The following is a 20,235-nucleotide window of genomic DNA, read 5'->3' as shown; positions in this document are numbered from 1 at the left end:
CGAAATATATGAAGTCCCTTTGGCAAGAGTGTGGTGTAACCTACAAGTTCACCACCCCTTACCATCCCCAAGGAAACGGGTTGGTTGAGAGATTCAACCGAACTCTAAAAGGCTTGATCATGGGCCTAGAAGGACCGATGAGGCGTAAGTGGGACTCTTGCCATGCCTTCTCTTCGCATACCGAGAGGTGCCACAGAAGTCGCTCGGTTTCAGTCCCTTTGAGCTTTTGTACGGTCACCCGGTCAGAGGACCACTGAGTCTGGTTTGGGAAGGCTGGGAGCAATCTCCCATGAAACCTCCCCAGAGTGTATATAGCTACATGCTGGCCTTCCGAAACCAGACCAGGCGATTCAGGCAACTTGCTGAGGCTAACCTGGAAGCCAGCCAGGAGGAGATGAAGCGGTGTTACGACCAGAATGCCACTCTGGTAGAGCTTCAGCTTGGACAAAAGGTGTGGGTCTTGGCCCCAGTTGAGCCTTGTGCAATTCAGGATAAGGGGACAGGACCATTTGAGGTTGTGGAGTGCAAGAGTCCTGTCACCTACCTGGTGAACTTGCAATCTCCCAGGAACCCTTTGAGAGTCCTACATGTTAACCACCTTAAGCCCTACTTGGAGAGGTCCGAAGTGGGCATGCTGTTGGCAATCGATAACGGGATGGAGGAGGAGACCGAGCCTCTTCCTGACCTCTTGGTAGCCTCAGAGAACTATGGGTCAGTGGATGGAGTTAACCTCTCACCCACACTGACCCCTGAACAACGGAATGACTGCCGCCAATTGCTGTGGCACTTTCCTGATCTGTTCTCCCTGGTTCCGGGTATCACAGAATGGTGCGTCCATGATGTGGACACGGGAGACAGTTTACCTGTAAAGCACAAGGCTTACTGGGTAACTGACAGGCTAAGAGCCTGCATCAAGGAGGAGGTCTCGAAGATGCTTGCTCTTGGGGTGGTTGAGTCATCCAGCAGTCCCTGTGCCAGCCCAGTGGTCTTGGTCCCGAAGGCTGCGATGCCGGGAGCCACACCTGAACTCTGGTTCTGTGTGGACTATCGAGGGCTCAATTCAGTCACGAAGACTGACGCGCACCCCATCCCCAGAGCTGACGAGCTCATCGATCGGTTGGGGGCTGCCCGGTACCGCAGTACGTTTGATTTAACGTCTGGGTACTGGCAGATCGCCTTAACTGACGGGGCCAAAGAGGGGTCGGCGTTCTCAACCCCCGATGTGCATTTCCAGTTCCGGGTTATGCCATTTGAGATGAAGAACGCCCCTGCCACCTTTCAGAGATTTGTCAACCAGGTGTTGGTTGGACTGGATGAGTTCAGTGCCGCTTACCTGGATGACATCGCGGTGTTCAGCAGCACATGGGAAGAACACCTGCGACATCTCTGGGAAGTGTTGACAGCGCTGCGCAAGGCAGGCCTCACGATCAAGGCAAGCAAGTGTCAGATCGGGCAGGGTTCCGTGGTGTACTTGGGACACCAAGTTGGGAGCGGCCAGGTGGCGCCCCTTCAGCCCAAGATTCAAACCATCCTAGCTTGGGAAGCCCCCAAGACCCAAACAGAGGTCAGGGCCTTCCTAGGACTCACCGGGTACTACAGGAGGTTTGTCAAGGGATATGGCACCATCGTTGCCCCCTTGACAGAGCTGACTTCGAAGAAGCAGCCCGGGAAGTGATCTGGACTGACGCCTGTCAGAAAGCATTCGACACCCTGAAGACTGCCATGCGCCTGTGCTCCTGGCTCCTGATTTCTCCAAAGAGTTCCTAGTACAGACAGATGCTTCTGAGCATGGGGTAGGGGCTGTTCTTTCACAGATGACTGAGGAGGGCTGTGATCAAGCTGTAGCCTTCATCAGTCGGAGGTTACTTCCACGGGAACAGAGGTGGAGTGTGATAGAGCGAGAAGCTTTCGCTGTGGTCTGGGCATTGAAGAAGCTAAGACCCTACTTGTTTTGGTCTCACTTCAGACAGACCACAGGCCCCTCAGATGGTTGATGCAAATGAGGGGTGAGGACCCAAAACTGTTGAGGTGGTCCATCTCCCTACAGGGTATGGACTTTACGGTGGAACATTGTCCTGGTGTAGACCACGCCAATGCTGACGGTGTATCTAGGTGCCACAGTGCAAGTGCTCCCAATGTAAAGTGTACCCGTAATTGATTTCCATGATTGGCTTATTTGGTTTACAGTCAGTCCCCAGTAACGTGCACCAGGAGTGCCAGGGCTTGTAAATACAAATGCTGCTGGTGGGCTTGCAGCGCTGGTTGCGCAACCCACAGAAGCGGCTCCGTAAGATGTGTCTTGGGTCTGCCATTGCAGAACCCGCGTACAGTCCCGTACTGTCATGCTGACTGCGCAAGTGCACACACTCGCCAGTCCCGAAACCTTCCCTTAACTTCATATCAGTCACCCTTATGGTAGGCCCACGGGCAGGGTGCATTGTAAGCATAAGGTAGGACAAGCCCTGAAGTGTGTGGCATGTCCTAATAGTAAATTACAGCCATTTTCCGTTTTTCACTATTGAAGGACTACCTGTTCTCATAGGCCAGAGTGATCTGCCGGAATTATTACACGCTATAGAGCCGGCAGGCTCAGGGAACACGGTGGCACGTCGAGTTTAGTATGCCTAAACTCAGAATAATAAAATACTTCCTTTCGCAAGGTTTATTTTAATATCCTGTGTTTGCGAATGCTACTTTTAGAAAGTTAGCATTCGCTCGCCTGACTATTTCAGCCCGCCTCTGCCAGGATGTTTATCTGCTGTCTGGGTAAGTATGAGTGGCAGGGCTGGGGAATTCCCGGGGACGGTCGGGGCTCCAAGGTGGTGAATAGAGTACTTACACCAGGATGGGTGGGCGGAGTAGTCCTTGACTCTGAATAGGGTTGTGCTCCACCACCACAATGCTGACTCCACCTCCTGCGGAGCGTCTGATGTCCCTGCCCTGCACCCTGAAAGAAGACTGCAGCTTCCTGTCAACTGAGTGCTCCAAAACCGTGTTGAACCAGGCTCAGGCCCCCTGGCCTGCAAAGAGAAAAGAACTTGAGTATAAAGGTAGTAGCCAGGCTCCTAAGAAATTAGATCCAGTTTTACCACAACGAACCTCTGCCTGACTAGAAGGACCAAGAAGAAACTGAAGGACTGGCCTGCAGTGGTGCCTTGCTGAGGACGGAGAGGAAAAGACCGTCAGATAACGTTTGCCTTCTACCTCCCAACTACTGTCTCTCCCACTACCTCCTAACTCCGTCTGACTACCGCTTCCTTCGTACCTATTTACATGACTCATATGCTCATGTCTCTGGCCTCTTTCTCTCATATCATCGTGTGACCACATTCCCTCTCTTTTTTCTTCTCCTCTGCCGAATCCTCCCATTACCCTTTCCCAACACCGCGTCCTTCCACTCCTCCCTTTCCACGTCTCTCCCTCCACAGCTTCAACACACTGCCCTCCCTTAACTTCTCACGTGACCTGATTTACCTCTCTTCCTTTGCCCAATACGCCTCCTCTCAATTTCCCTTCCCCCCACCCAGGACCTTTCACTATCTAAACATGGTCACAACAATACAGCCCCCAGGCAGGAGATACGTGCCTCTGTTCAAACCTTATGCACCTCATGCAACCTTCCCCCCTCTCCGCTCCTACTCTTTCCAGCTTCTGTCCTCTGTCCTCATCTCTCACATGCCCTTGCCCTTTGTTCCCTACCCTATTTTTCTGTGAACCTTAGACGGATGGGTGGATGGATGGATGGGTTTTTATTTAGCGCAATATCACCGCCAGGTCTCAAAGCGCTTTGCATTGGGAACCCGTCCTGGTTATCCCTGGGTATCCCCAAGGTGAAAGCCAGGCATCCCGCCGCGGGGGGCCGTTGTGGAGATTAAGCAAGCTATTGCCCAGAGTTGCAGAGTGTGAACCTGTGATTCAAGTAGGCACCAAAGCGAGAATTACCGAGTCCGTGGACATTTTGGGCTCAAGACCCTGCCGTGTCGGTAATTGAACCTTGGTCCCGGGCCTGATCTCAGCGTCCGGGTCTGCCTGCTCTAACCAGTGAGCCACACTTAGACAGACTTCCTTTCGCCTCTATGGTTGTCTCTTCCCTTATCCTCACTCCTCTCGTCCCCTACCCCCACTACTTTCTCTCGCCTTTCACTCCTCCCCTAATTGTATTGCTGATTGTTTTATTTAATGTTTACTTGTTGATTTTCTTCTAGTATATTGTTGAACCACATTGTTGCACTTCCTTGTGTCTCTCCTATTGTCTCCTACCGCATCCTCCCTCTATTTATGGCTCTCCCTCCCTCCTCTCTCAATGTTTTGAGACTGAACTATTTTGTCTGATGCCTGATGGAGCTACTTGGTTTAGCTATAGGGGAGATGGGCCGTGGATTCTCTCCTTGGTCGTCACTTACCCAGTCGGTCTTTAGGCAGACTTCTTTTCGTCTCTCCTTATTGTCTCTTCCCTAGCTCTTATCCTCTCTCCCCTGAATCTCTCCCCTTGCCTGCTACTCTGCCTAACCCCTGTCCTTTGTGCCCTATGACTAAGCACTCCTTCTCCCCTTGTTGGGGAAAGATCCACTATTTATACTCCGGAGTCTCAGCGAACCCGCTGAGTGAGTCCACTGCGCCAAGGGAGCCACTCACACTTGAGGTATGGTATGGCACCCCTTGCCAAAGCACCCCCTCTCCCCTTTTTGGGGAAGGATCAAGTATGTAGGCCTTGGAGTCTCAGAGACCTCTCTGAGAGAGTCCACTGCATAAAGGGAGCCTCTTGCAATAGAGATAGGAAAGGGATACCACTTCCACTGGGTTCACAGCTTACTGGACTTTGGACGTTGCCTTGACTCGTCTACCGGTTTGTGTCCCCGTCACCCTTCCCCTCTTCTCCCCATGCTGTGACTCTCACCCTCCCCTCCACTCCTCTCTCCCACCTTCATTATCTGTCTATTTGCCCTACTCGATCCCCCCCTGAATCTCTCACCTTGCCTTCTTTTCCCCTTACGTATTTGTGCTTATTGTTTATCTCGTTTGTATTAGGCCTGGCCCTTACAAGTGACCAGGACTCCAACATGCACTACGAAAATTCAATTGAGTACATTCAGCATTTTGATATAATCTTATCTGTGCATTTAATTTGAATTACAATTCATCACAATTTTATAATCCTACATATACAAGTCAAAGGTAATTTTGCGTCAACAAGTAATTAGATTTTCATGATATCAAGACATCAATAAAATGCGATCAAAACACAACATTCTTTGGCAAAATTCTTGCGAAAACCCAATGCATTTCAGGGCTTAAGCCCCTTCGTCAGGGGGCTGTAGACAAAAGAAAAGTGAAAGAAAAAAAGAAGAAAGAAAGGAAACAATGGTTACTCTTGATGTCTTTAGAGGGTTCTATGTTTTGTTTTAATCATAACTAGTGATTTGTGCTGCCTGTCTTACCTCAAGTTCGAGGTGTTTCAATCAGTCTAGAGGTGCACGATCTGTAGTTTCACTACAATCGGTCTAGAGTGGGAGAAGAACCTTATTGTCAAAAGTGTCTTAAAAGGAACGTGGCTGTAAAGAAAGGCTGTTGCCATAGAGAAAACGGGACTTTCAAGTTTTTGATTCCCATACCTGAGTCTGAATTATTGAATACGTATCTGCAAAAAACAGAAATAAATAAATAGAAGGAATTGTTTTACCAATTTTGAGCTTGGTCAGTTATAATACGTGTTAAATCTTAAGGTGTTTAACGCTCACCTGTCTTCGTTGTGCTCACGCGTTAGGGAGGTTGCTTTAAGGGAAAAATGAAGGAAAAAATAAGAATAAAGAGTCCATTGAACATCGATATGTTTGTTCAAGGTTTATGGGCGCATTTGCAAAAAAGAGGACCAGGGTAAGTTTTTACCGGCGAGCCGTCTTTCAGTTGACTAACGGTCTCGCTTTTCAAGTTTGCTCGTTTTTAACTGTGAAAACAGGAATACAGGAATACGCGTTAAATCAGCGTCTTTCTGTATAAGCTCGATAACAGCAAAATTGCTGAAAGCTTCAAGAATTGAACGAAAAGTTTAAAGCTTACCGTTTTCTAACAACGAAACTGCGCGTATCGGCGTCTCCGGTCGAGGATGGCGATCAAAGACAGTCATTCCCGTTTATAGTCCTTTTTCGAGTGCTTACATGTTACCTCTAGCAGTTTGGCGATAGAAAGAGGACTAGCGTATTTTGCTTGTTGGGAAAGCGGCCATATTTGCGTCTCGACTTATTCGATCTATGCTATGAGGGAGGATATGTTGTTTGTTGTTTTAAAGGGGTAACCTCAACTTAAGAAGTACAAGAAAGGAAAAGACAAAAGAATAAATTAAACATATCAGAATGGACATCAGACAATCTGAACATTTTTTTTTCTCGTTATTCTATAATTCCTCTCAAGTCAGTTGTGATAATGTGTGTGACATGTGAAATTTCACTATCGCCCTAATGATATATGTGTATGTACACGAACATAGTTTTATCTGTGCATTCCTTAAACAAGTACGTGTGAGTCCATGGTGTTGTAGATCAGTAATCGTGGATTAGAATCCCTTAAGTTCTTGTTTACTCCCTATGAAAAGCAGCTCATTTCCAATTTGTCATTCAACCCACTTGGGGTAAGTGTCTGTAGTTTGCGTATCCAGAAGGTCTCCCTCTGGAGGAGGATTTTAGCATTGTCTATTCCTAGTCGTTGCGGGATCTGTTCAATAATTTGAAATCTTAGTTGTACTATAGTGTGTCCTGCTTCCATCCAGTGCTTTGCTATTGGTGAGGTAGAGTTCTTATTTCGAATTCGACTTTTGTGCTCTGAGAGCCGTAGCTTCAATTTTCTGTCCGTTTTACCAATATACTGTAGTCCACATGGGCATTTGATGGAGTAAACTACATGTTCCGAATTGCAATTCGTAGTATGCCTCAATTGAATTTTTTCTCCAGTGCGTGGGTCTGATAGGAGGTTGCCTGGTATAACATTATTGCAATTCTTTCAATTATAACATCGGGTAGTTCCTTTGTAAGTTTCACTTCGTTCAGAGTACGGCTCCTGTTGAGCTGGTTTATTCAAGAGCTCTTTTAAGTTTTGTGCTCTTTTATAAGCAAACAGTGGTTTTTCAGCAAACAGTGTTCCAAAGTCATTTTCAATCTGCAGTAGTTCCCATCTTTTCTGGATTAGAGGGAAAAAAAACGAGACGAGGAAAAGGAGAAGGAAAAGGAAAGAGAGAGGAAAACGGGTCTACGGAGTCAGACCAAAACCTCGTGATTAACATTTCACACTATTCTTTGTCTAAATTTGAAGAAAATCTACTGAATAAAGGCACCACTTTTGTGAGTACTTACCGTACAAATGAGCTAGAAACGGAAGTAGCTTTCTTCAAATTCATGAGGATCCTACGACTAAAATATTTTTTTACAATAGTGAATCCTATAGAAACAGAAGACAACTCCACGATCAGGTTTAAACCTACAAGTACCTTTTTAGCTCCAATTTCCCACAAAAGTCTTGACAATTTCGAAACTTTAGTAAAAGCAGACATGAACAAAATTCAGTACAGGAGTAAACTTAACAACTTAACCAGAGCTGAACACAGTGCTCTGCAAACCTTGGCAAAAAACTCATCAATCGTAATCCAAAGGGCGGACAAGGGAGGAGGAATAGTCATAATGGATACGGACTTCTACACAAGAAAGGGCAATGAACATGTTCAGGATGGCAATACATACGCTAAAGTAGATCAAGACCCGACCACAGGAATAGCGTCAGTACTGGATAATATTCTCGAAAAAGCTGAAGAGTTAAGTTGGATCAACAATACAACTAAACGTTATCTTAAACAAGCTTTTCCCAGGAGACCAAGGATGTATTTTTTGCCCAAAATTCATAAGGATCAACGTAACCCTCCCTTCAGACCGATTGTATCTGGATGCTCGTCCATCTTTGAAAACTTAGAGAAATTCATTGATGCACACGTGCAGTCTTTCATACGCCAGTGGCCGACATACCTAGAAGATACATCAGACTTTCTAAGAAGCATCTCAACAATTGAAACTGAAGGATGTAAAGATTGGATATTGTGCACACTAGATGTTATATCTTTGTATACATCAATCCCGCATAAACAAGGACTTGAAGTCATGGAATGGGCATTGCTCAGACACGATAAACCAGAGGGACTCAAATGCATAATCCTGCAACTGTTGGAATTTTGCCTAGAAAACAGTTATTTCTCGTGGCTGAATGAATACTATATCCAGCTTACTGGAACAGCGATGGGATTCCCGGGAGCTTGTATATATGCGAATATCTTCATGGCTAAGTTCGAACTAGACTACATATTGGAAGATATCACTTGGCAAGAAGGAATTGTATACTACAAGAGATACATAGATGATATTTTCATAATTTGGAGACGATCAAAATCAGAACTCATTCAGAATATCAACAGTCTGAACCTAGCACATTCAAGGATCAAATTCACACATCACATCAGCTCTACAGCATTACCATTTCTTGATGTCAAGGTAGAGATAGTGGGAGATAATATACGCACTAGTCTCTACAAGAAAGCAACAGACAAAAACACAGCACTACTATACGGAAATTTTCATCCTGCAAGTTTAATCAACAATCTCCCAGTGTCACAATTCATGAGGATAAAAAGGATATCTTTGGACAATACAATTTGCGATAAAAACTTGGAAGAACAAAAAACAAAGATATCTGGATAGGGGTTACCCCAAGAAATTATTGGAAGCCCAGATAGATAAAATTAAAACCATCCCAAGAACGGAATTGCTACAGAAGAAACCCAAAGCAGCGAGCAAAAGATTAGTGTTTGTATCTAAATACTCTACTGCTTCAAGGGATATAAAGAGGATAATCCAGAAAAGATGGGAACTACTGCAGATTGAAAATGACTTTGGAACACTGTTTGCTGAAAAAACACTGTTTGCTTATAAAAGAGCACAAAACTTAAAAGAGCTCTTGAATAAACCAGCTCAACAGGAGCCATACTCTGAACGAAGTGAAACTTACAAAGGAACTACCCGATGTTATAATTGCAAGAATTGCAATAATGTTATACCAGGCAACCTCCTATCACACCCATGCACTGGAGAAAAAATTCAATTGAGGCATACTACGAATTGCAATTCGGAACATGTAGTTTACTCCATCAAATGCCCATGTGGACTACTGTATATTGGTAAAACGGACAGAAAATTGAAGCTACGGCTCTCAGAGCACAAAAGTCGAATTCGAAATAAGAACTCTACCTCACCAATAGCAAAGCACTGGATGGAAGCAGGACACACTATAGCACAACTAAGATTTCAAATTATTGAACAGATCCCGCAATGACTAGGAATAGACAATGCTAAAATCCTCCTCCAGAGGGAGACCTTCTGGATACGCAAACTACAGACACTTACCCCAAGTGGGTTGAAAGACAAATTGGAAATGAGCTGCTTTTTATAGGGAGTAAACAAGAACTTAAGGGATTCTAATCCACGATTACTGATCTACAACACCATGGACTCACACGTACTTGTTTAAGGAATGCACAGATAAAACTATGTTTGTGTACATACACATATATCATTAGGGCGATAGTGAAATTTCACATGTCACACACATTATCACAACTGAATTGAGAGGAATTATAGAATAACGAAAAAAAAAAATGTTCAGATTGTCTGATGTCCATTCTGATATGTTTAATTTATTCTTTTGTCTTTTCCTTTCTTGTACTTCTTAAGTTGAGGTTACCCCTTTAAAACAACAAACAACATATCCTCCCTCTTAGCATAGATCGAATAAGTCGAGACGCAAATATGGCCGCTATCCCAACAAGCAAAATACGCTAGTCCTCTTTCTATCGCCAAACTGCTAGAGGTAACACGTAAGCACTCGAAAAAGGACTATAAACGGGAATGACTGTCTTTGATCGCCATCCTCGACCGGAGACGCCGATACGCGCAGTTTCGTTGTTAGAAAACGGTAAGTTTTGAACTTTTCGTTCAATTCTTGAAGCTTTCAGCAATTTTGCTGTTATCGAGCTTATACAGAAAGATGCTGATGTAACGCGTATTCCTGTATTCCTGTTTTCACAGTTAAAAACGAGCAAACTTGAAAAGCGAGACCGTTAGTCGACTGAAAGAAGGCTCGCAGGTAAAAACTTACCCTGGTCCTCTTTTTTGCAAATGCGCCCATAAACCTTGAACAAACATATCGATGTTCAATGGACTCCTTATTCTTATTTTTTCCTTCATTTTTCCCTTAAAGCAACCTCCCTAACGCGTGAGCACAACGAAGACAGGTGAGCGTTAGACACCTTAATATTTAACACGTATTATAACTGACCAAGCTCAAAATTGGTAAAACAATTCCTTCTATTTATTTATTTCTGTTTTTTGCAGATACGTATTCAATAATTCAGACTCAGGTATGTTATGTTATGTTACAGCCGCACTTTTTGAGCGCACGGCTACCCCAAAAGGGCGTCCCGGCGCTTTAGCATAGAGGCCTGAATAGAACCCAGAAAACCCAGAAGCGGACACACTATAGGCGCACTGGTTATACAGAAAAGAGGACGGTCTTCAACTCCCTCCTGAAGGCCAGAAGGTTATTAGCCTTGCGTAGAGAAAGAGGGAGCTCATTCCAGAATCGGGCTGCCATGTACTGAAAAGACCGACCTCCCATCCGCACTCGTTTGACCACTGGCACCTCCACTTTAGCCAAATCAGCTGATCTCAGTTTCCTCCGTGGAACATAGAAAGCAATACGCTTCCTGAGGTAGTCGGGGCCAGTAGAGTGGAGGGCTTTAAACGCCAGCGTGAGAATTTTGAACCTGATTCTGCTAGGCATTGGTAGCCAATGCAACCTGACCCGCAGCAAGGAGGCGCTGACTCTCCTCGGTAGGCCGAAAATTGCTCTGGCCGCCGAATTTTGGACAGTTTGCAATCTGGACACAAGATATTTAGGCAGTCCTGCAAAAAGTGCGTTTGCATAGTCCAGACGCGATCCCACAAGTGCTTGAACAATGTTCTTACGGTATTGTAGGGAGAGCAGTGGGAGAAATTTCCTCAGCATCTTGAGGATGCCGAAGCATTTCCCCGCTAATCCCGTAATGTGTGGACGAAAGGAAAGATCGTCGTCAAACACAACTCCAAGATTTTTTACTTGTGAGGAAGGTTTCTCAGGTGGAAACATGTCCGGGGGCCACCACGACTTCCAAGCAGGGTCAGGGGCACAACCAAAAAAGAGCAGCTCGGACTTATCCGAGTTGCATTTCAGGCTCTGGTGCTGAAACCACGCAAAGACTGCACTCAGACAGTCTTTAATTCTACCGCCGTCAAAAACCTCTCCCTTCCTGCAAGTAAACAGGAGCTGGGTGTCATCAGCGTATGAGATGACCCGGGCTCCAAATGCCTCCGCGACCTTCGCCAAAGGGGCCATATAGATGTTAAAAATGGTGGGGCTCAAGATAGACCCTTGAGGCACCCCCACCTCTAGCGAAGGCATTTCCGCGGAGAATGGTGGAGCCCAGATCACCTGTCGCCGGTCGGCTAAGAAAGATTGAAACCAATCCAACACCGTCCCTCGCAGTCCTATCTCCCTGAGTCTTAAAAGGAGACCTGCGTGTGGGACGGTGTCGAATGCCGCCGACAGGTCCAGCAGGACCAACATAGCCTTTCCCCCATGATCAAGCGTCTCCCTGATGGCGTCGGTCACCTCCACAAGAGCTGTCTCCGTGCTATAATTGGCACGGAAGCCAGATTGGGAGTCATGCAGCAGTTCGTTGTTCTCGATAAAGGTGGTAAGAGTGTGCTGGACATGCTTCTCCGCCACCTTCGCCAGAGCAGGGAGGAGGGAGATTGGTTTATAGTTGGCCAGCTGCAAGGGGTCAAGCAAGGGTTTTTTGATCAGCGGGAGAATAAGAGCATGCTTCCACTCTCTAGGAACCACCCCGGAGCTCAGAGACATATTAAGCAGGGGGTTCAGCAGGCTGTTTACAGCTGAAGCCACATTGCCCAGGCATTTAGCCGGGCACGCATCCAAAGGGGAACCCGATTTCAACCGAGAGAGCAGCTCAAGCGAGGTTTCACAAGACAACAGAGGAAAAGCCGATAGAGTGGGCCCGGACTCTGCCTCTCCAGATGACAGGAGCTTCTGATCACACCCCAAGGCCACAGCATCCTTCAAAGGGAATCAAAAACTTGAAAGTCCCGTTTTCTCTATGGCAACAGCCTTTCTTTACAGCCACGTTCCTTTTAAGACACTTTTGACAATAAGGTTCTTCTCCCACTCTAGACCGATTGTAGTGAAACTACAGATCGTGCACCTCTAGACTGATTGAAACACCTCGTACTTGAGGTAAGACAGGCGGCACAAATCACTAGTTATGATTAAAACAAAACATAGAACCCTCTAAAGACATCAAGAGTAACCATTGTTTCCTTTCTTTCTTCTTTTTTTCTTTCACTTTTCTTTTGTCTACAGACCCCTGACGAAGGGGCTTAAGCCCCGAAATGCATTGGGTTTTCGCAAGAATTTTGCCAAAGAATGTTGTGTTTTGATCGCATTTTATTGATGTCTTGATATCATGAAAATCTAATTACTTGTTGACGCAAAATTACCTTTGACTTGTATATGTAGGATTATAAAATTGTGATGAATTGTAATTCAAATTAAATGCACAGATAAGATTATATCAAAATGCTGAACGTACTCAATTGAATTTTCGTAGTGCATGTTGGAGTCCTGGTCACTTGTAAGGGCCAGGCCTAATACAAATGTTTATCATAGTGTAGCAGGCACTAATCCAACATTGCACACATACCGTATGAAAAAAGCATACAACAGGAGAATAGAGTGCAATACCCACACACATTCAATATTGTTCATCTCGACCTCACAAGTAACTATGTTGCCATACTCTAAGAACTGTGTAACCTTTGTAACGATGTAACCTGTAACTATGATCTGATGCTCATGTAAAGCGCTCTGATACCTCCGGGTCTAGCCAGCGCTATAGAAAACTTTTAAAATAAAATAAATAAAATAAATAAAAATCTCCAAGGGCTTGATCTCGAGCTTGCCCCCTGAACTGAACCCCAGGACCAGTATGTGCAGTATATGCTCAGTATGTTGTTTTTTGTTCCCCTACAGGTACCACCAGTGAATCCACCATCTTGCTACCCCTTTATCACTGGTCTAGTATCAAATTCAGTTTACTGAAACACTTACCATTGTTGTTATTTCTTTACGCTATTACAGCAGTAGCTCACTCACTATCCTGAAGAAAGCCATGACATTTTCAAGGTCATTGGCTGAAACATTTCGCTCTAAGTTGAGGACGACTTGATCTAATGGTTCCCGTCATACCTCTTTTTCTCCTTGCTGTGTTTAACCCTAACACAAGGGGTTTTGCTTGGTCTTTTGCTTTCTCGCCCTAAGTGCGCCGGGTATTCCCCCAGAATTGGGTCCCGGGCTCATTGTACCACTGGATTCAAGTTAGCCTGGCTGATGAGGGGGTGAAACCCCGAAACTGGTCGCAGGATGCTTGTTTCCAGTCCAGGGAGGACCTGATTTGGCAGTTCAGGCAGGACTGTTCCCATGAGGCACAGGGTCAAGACTGATTTGCATATGGCCAGGTCTAAACTGGGGTGGCATGGTGAGCAAAAGATGATGGATGTAACCCAGATCTCTTGACTTGGGGTGAATGTTCTGATTTGTTTGCCATTCCGTCGATCAATTGTGTCACTCACGGCCGCTGCACGTAAGAGCGGTGGGGCAGTTGGGCCGGCATGGGTGGTGGGGTTTTGAGAGACAACAACAAGGGAAAATTAATTATTCATTAATTTTCCCTTGTGATTGTCTCTCAATCCTCCCAGCCGGCCTCACAGCCCCTCCATTCCTACCTAAAGTGGCTGAATTGTGTTTCTTTTGGTGTCTCACCCTAAGTGCGCCGGGTATGCCCAGACGTGGGTCCGAGGCTCACTGTGCCACTGGATTAAACCTACCCTGGCTGATTGGGGGTGAATCCCAGAAACAGGTCCCAGGATGCTTGTTTCCGGTCCAGGGAGGACCTGGCTTGGCAGTCCAGGCTAGACTCTTACCATGAGGCACAGGGCCAAGACTGATTTGCATATGGCCATTTCTAAACTGGGGTGGCATGGTGCAAAAGAATGATGGATTTAACTCTTGACTGGGGTGAATGTTCTGATTTGTTCTGCATTCCAGCCATCAATTGTGTGTCTTTTGCTTCAAAGGATTATGGTGGAGGTTTTCAGAGATCTGGAAAACCTAAAGTTTTTCCAAGATAATATTCAGTTTTTTGGAGCATCCATTCAGGAACACAACAACATCTTAAGGTCTATGTTAGGTAGGCTAAGGGAGGCTGGCCTTACCCTAAGGAAGGAGAACTGCAAGTTCCTTGTAGAGGAAATTGAAAACCTTGGCCGTATGATTTCGGGGCAGGGCATCCAACCTAAAATGTACTTTTTGAAAGCTATTAAGTCTGCACCCATTCGACTTGATAAAGACCAGTTACGTTCATTAATGGGCTTGGTCGATATATTTTCCTAATTTTGCCAACAAGACTGAAGAATCTAGAATGTTATTGCGGAAGGGGTGTTCATTCGGTTAGGGCAATGCTCAGCAAAGTGCTTTTAATTGTGTAAGGAGAGACATTTGTGAGGCGGGAATTCTCGCACCTTTTGACACTCCTCTTAAAACATTTCTAAAGGTGGCTGCCAGTGCGCATGGTTTGGGGGCAGTATTATCCCAGGTGCGGACGGGTACGCAAAAAAACTGTGACTTCTACCTCATGCTCATTGAGGGAACATGAAAGCAACTATTTAGTTATAGAGTTCGAGGCCCTAACAGCTGCCTGCTCCGTCGAGCATTTTAGGACCTATTTATGGGGTTTACATTTTTGCATACGCACTGGTCACAAACCCTTGGTGAAAGTATTGAGTCCTAGTGGTACTGGTAAGGGCTCAGTTAGGCTAGCTAGACTGGCTTCCAGACTTCAGGAGTATTGTTACAATGTTTCCCACATATCAATATGGAAGAACGCGCACGCTGACTGCCTTCTTGTATGTCTTTGGAGTGTTCTGGGGAAAACGGCCATAGTGGGTCTGCCTGGGATCAGGAAGGGGCTTCGGTTTCATTGTGCAATGTGGAAAAATGTAGCGGCGGCTGGGTCTGTGCTGATGAATTGGGTTCTCAGGGACTTAAGTGGGATGAAAACTGGGGGGGGGTCTCTCAAAGGGGTGTGGTCGATGTAATTAAGGGCATGGCTTAAAAACATCTAAGCTAAAAACCTATGCTTAGCATAGTGTGCTACCAGACAAAGAATTTGCTGGTCCTGTCATTGCATTCACATATATAATACACCACATAAGATTACACCTACAACAAACTAGGACTATTGGGTTTGTCATTGGTTGTTATTTGCATAAGATAAATAAGCAACAACTATGGCTTTGTTGTATATAATATTTAAAATGCTTCCATTCTGAAATGAGACTGTGAAAGAACTAAAACGAGGCTCTTTGAAGTTACATGAAAGGCAGTGAAGGGTGGCACTGCTGCAGAGTCAAGATATTTTTTTCACCCGGAGGTTAAAGTAAAAAATGGAGAGCCCGGTAGGGAACCATCTCAGTACTTGATTTTTAGAACTGCCGGTGAGCACCGGCAGGACCTGGCCCGCTTAATGCCTTGGGCGTTCGTGCATGGATCGGGACGTAGTCTTGAAGAGTGTTGAACAAATGGTAGTGCATGGCGAGCTTAGGGAGAGCATCGTTGGTCCTTCTGTGAGACCATTTGTTAAGATTCTGGATGAACTAACTCTGAGTGACACAAAAGTTCTAATGAGAAATGACAAGTTTGTACCACCGGAGGGTTTGAGGTGCAAAAATATTATCGTGACGGGCATTAAGGGAAAACTATGACAAAAACGGGTGAGGGAGAATTTTTGGTGACCCTGTATGGATGATCAGATCATGGTGAGTGTTGTGGATTGTGAAGTGTGTAAGGAGAGCGAAAAATGGCTTAAGACCGGTGTCCTTACAGTACAAGGACATATTGAGTACCCTGTTGCACCTAGGAGTACTGAGTACAATACCCTGATTAAGAATTAAGAGAAAACTAAGGCAGAAAAGTGATGTTACAAATGTGTATATTTGATTTTGTTTAAAGTCCCATTTAGTATCATACCCCAGCCTTTCAGACTCTTAAAACAACAACAACGGGTCGGTATTTATCTTGTGGAAAGGGGTCAACCCTACCTGAGGTGACAGCATAAAAAGCACAGCAGAGTCATAGTGGGCTATGCTCAACCCTGCAGGATGGGGGTGGAGAGGCACCAGAGGCTAGCACTGAGCTGTCTCCTGCTGCCATAGGTCCTGAAAGTGAGATAAGAAGGCGAAGTGGTGAAATGAAAGAAGAGTGACTTGAGCTGGTCTGAAAAACCCTGGCCTTGTGCACCTGCAGAGCCCCAAGGTCTGCACATATCTAGTCATCAATGAAAAGTGTGGACGGGGCTGTAGGCAGAGCCAGCAAACACAACTAAAACAATACGCTTACGTTTTGGCACTGCCGTAATGAATCCAACAGGCTATTCTTTTAATTTACACATTAAAGCATGCCTTATGCCAAAGTGAATTTGATCTGGTGAATAAAACTTAATGGTTTTGGTCTCTATTTACTTTGCTGTATACCCTGCTTTGCATTTGAAAAACCCAATAAAGTGTTAAAAAAAATGAAAAAAGAAATAAGCTGTCTAGTTTAATTGCACCTCTAACACATGTTTTCATATATTTAATGAAATACAAAGTCTCACTTCCAGTTGACAGCTTCTTGTAAATACTCTTTAGTCTTCTGCATCAGTGTTTTGAAGATGTGAAGTGAAGCTGTAAATACTTTTCTACAGCAGCAACCAAGGGTGAGACCCTGTAACTTGGACTGTGTGTGTCTTAAAAACATCCATATCTGTGGCATCTAAAAACCCAGGTCTTTCCCGCCACAAAATGTTTGTTCGTGTGAAATGTGTTCACTCCCGGGGACTGGGAATGGAGGTTCTGTTAGTGGCCACCAGAGGGCGCTCCTCGCCTGCTGATTCAACCACTGAGCACATTGTATGAAAGGGAAGAGTTTCCTCTTCCAGGTCAGCGGTGGCAGAGACAGCACCAGCATCGGATGCTGACATCACTGTCCAGCCTGCTTCAGAGGAGGAAGGACGCCCTGTCTGTCTGTTCAGTTATCTTCATCTTCAGACCCTCACAGCCCCCCCCACCACCTCTCCCAGACCCCAGATGTGCACCTGCCCCACCCCAGCCATAGGAGGAGGAGAGAGCCTGGAAATGTCTGCACAGGTTCATACATGCCAACATTTAAGGACCAGGAAGTGGGAGATTTAAAAGAAAAAATCGGGAGAATATAAATTCCCCATTGACTTCTGTTGTAGAAAATGCAATTTCAGGCGGGAGACTGCTAAAATAAAGCAATTTTTGGCTTTTAAAATCGGTAGTCTCCCGCCTGAATCGGGTCTGTTGGCATGTATGCAGGTTTCTGCTCAGGTAGGAGATTGTCAGCACCTTGTGCTGTGTTTGTAGAAATAGACTGAATGATCCTGAAAGAACTCTCTGCCAGGAGCCAGGATCTTCTATGGGGGTGGGAGAGGGGGAGGGTGGGCTTTCCTTCTGGCCCTGTGGGTATTTGTGATCATCATTTATGTTAAGATCTGTGCACGGTGCTTTGCATCTTCCAGCACTATGAGCAATCTGTACACACAGCACTACATCTTACTGCACTATGCCAAATCTGTGTCACTACACTTTATCTTACTATATTGCGAAGAATATGTACACGCTGCAGTGCACCTTACTGCACTATGAGGAATCTATGCACTGCATTGCCATATACTGCACTATGAGAAATCTGTGAATGCTGCACTGCATCTTACTGCACTCTGCGGAATCTGTGCACTGCATCTTGCTGCACTAAGAGGAATCTGTGCATGTTGCACTGCATCTTAATGCATTATGACAGATCTGTGCACACTGCACTTTACTGCTCTATGAGGAATCTGTACCACTGCACTGCATCTTACTGCACTGTGAAAAATCTGTTCACATTGCATTGCATCTTAGCGCTCTGAGAAATCTGTGCACACTCTTTGCTCGGCTCTCGCTGTTAGTTTGTTGACTTGCCCCCTGTGTCAGAAGCATGTCCCTCAGGCAGTTCAATTTCAAGGCTTCCCTGCTGCCCCGTGCCCCTTTGCCCCTGTTTTCATATCTCAGTCTTGGTAAAACCTCAGTCATTGCAATAGTTTCCAGTGGCATAGGTTGGCTTATAGCATTATCTGCAGCAGAGGTTGTGTGTCTGCTGCAGGGATTGTGTGTGCATTGACCTTGGGTCTCCCAGGTAGGTAACCTTCCAAGCAGTGCAATGTACGAGTCTGTGTTTTTGATTTATCTCTGCAGGTTGGATGTGTGTTCATGTGAAAAGGGTAGCGTTGTCTTTGCAGACTGTGAGTGTTTGTGTGTGTATGACACACGTCTACAGTGTGTCTTTTTAAGAGCTGTCTGTCTTAGCAGATGTTGGCTACTGTCAGTCACTCTTCTTGGCCTCTCCTCTCTGTACAGAAATCTTTAGGATCACTGGATGTAAGCGGGTCTGTTCTGTGCAGAATAGTCAGGTGCTACTCGGCACACTGCAGACGTCTCCGCAAAGTCACATGTGAAGTTCTAGTTCTAACCCATACTTTAGTAGAATTAGGCAGGTTTGAGTGAGAATTCAGCACGACCTCCAAATGTGTGAGCGACCCAAGCACCCAAGGTTACTTGTATGATAATGCTGCAAAGGGTTACTGTACTCTCATCAACGGTGTGTTGATGAGGATTGTACTATGATATAGGAGTCTATGTGAAGGATTCCATTCTGCTCTGCTGGTCACTTCAGCAGGAAGGGGAGAACATAATGCACAAGCAGAAAATGCTAGAAGAGGCCAGAAAAGAGAAATAAGAGTGACACAGAGAGAAAAACATGAAGGGTGGAGTAAAGTAATTAATAAATATTGATCAAAATATGAAAGAAATACGCTTGTAGGGGAGGGAACGAGAGTTCTTAAAGAAGGGCAGGTAAAGAATTGTAATGAACATTATGTGGAAATTGCCAAAAGTTGAATTATATGTTGTGAGCTAAAAATGTGATTTAAGTGTGACGTGAATGTGAGTCTTCAAGAGTTATAGGTGTAAAGTGCTGTTTAGTGGTACCAATACTTGAATTAACTTTAGAGCTATGGATCTGGGATTTATTCCCAATCAACAAACGGTGTAAATGAACCAAATGGAATGGAATCAATATATTTTCCTGCCTGTTACCAATTTTAACTCTAGTGAGATAGCTAGGAGGTCCTAGGTTCCAACCATCCTCCTGTATGAATAGGTTAATGTCAAATCACAAGGGTGATTTCCCTGTTGTCACTGTAGGAAAGGATGTTGATGTAGTGGGTATGGATGACGTTAGCCAGTGGGGTTATATAAGTGTTGAATAGTGTTCTGCTGAGGAGTGAACCTTGAGGTGCTCCGCGGATGAGATTTCTGGTTTCCAAGGAGGTTGACCTCAGGTTGAATGTCAGAGTTCTTTTAATCTGGAAAGAGCAGATCAATTGCACGCAGGTTCTTGAATCTCGATCTTGTGAAGGCTCCTGATGAGGATGAGATGTGGAACCATGTGACACACCGCCAAGAGGCTCAATAGGATGACGGCCTTACTCTCTCCTCTGTCTAGGATCATGCCAATGGCCTAGGTAGGTTCAATGAGCGCTGTTTCCATACTCTGGTTGGGTGGCATCGAGATAGGGTGGCTGTATGAGGTAGCTGGTCAGACACTTCTTGATGGTTTTCTCTAGGACTTTTGCCATGTATGGTTGGAGAGTGATTAGTCAGTAGCTGTAGAGTTTGGTGAGATCCTCCGCGGGTTTCCTCTCCAGGGCTGTGATAGCTGCCTCCAGGTTTCTGCCAAGTGGGCCACATTGATGGAGTCATCCAGGATGGGAGTGAGGACTTCACTGATGGTGGTTAGACCTTTGTTGAAAGTGTGGTGGGGGTATGGGTCTCATGGGGCCCCACAGTGGATGGTCTTCATGGTTGTGTCAGTCTCGTTTGCGGTGATGCCGTCCCACATGGTGAAGGTCCATTCTTCAGCTGAGATTGGAAGACT

General features: G+C 45.4%; 1 protein-coding gene across 1 annotated transcript in view; it reads left to right on the top strand.

Annotated features, from left to right (window-relative positions):
- Positions 1-20,235, top strand: part of LOC144759693 (uncharacterized) — a 273,339-nt gene that overhangs the window by 227,149 nt on the left and 25,955 nt on the right. The window contains 2 exon segments of the mRNA XM_078646497.1: positions 10,036-10,146; positions 10,288-10,321. Of these exon segments, the coding sequence (XP_078502623.1) occupies positions 10,036-10,146; positions 10,288-10,321 (145 nt within the window).

Source organism: Lissotriton helveticus, chromosome 1_1 (assembly GCF_964261635.1).
Source record: "Lissotriton helveticus chromosome 1_1, aLisHel1.1, whole genome shotgun sequence".
Classification (NCBI taxonomy): Eukaryota; Metazoa; Chordata; class Amphibia; order Caudata; family Salamandridae; genus Lissotriton; species Lissotriton helveticus.
The sequence above is the reverse complement of the archived record's forward strand: the minus strand, read 5'-3'. Positions and strand labels throughout refer to the sequence as shown.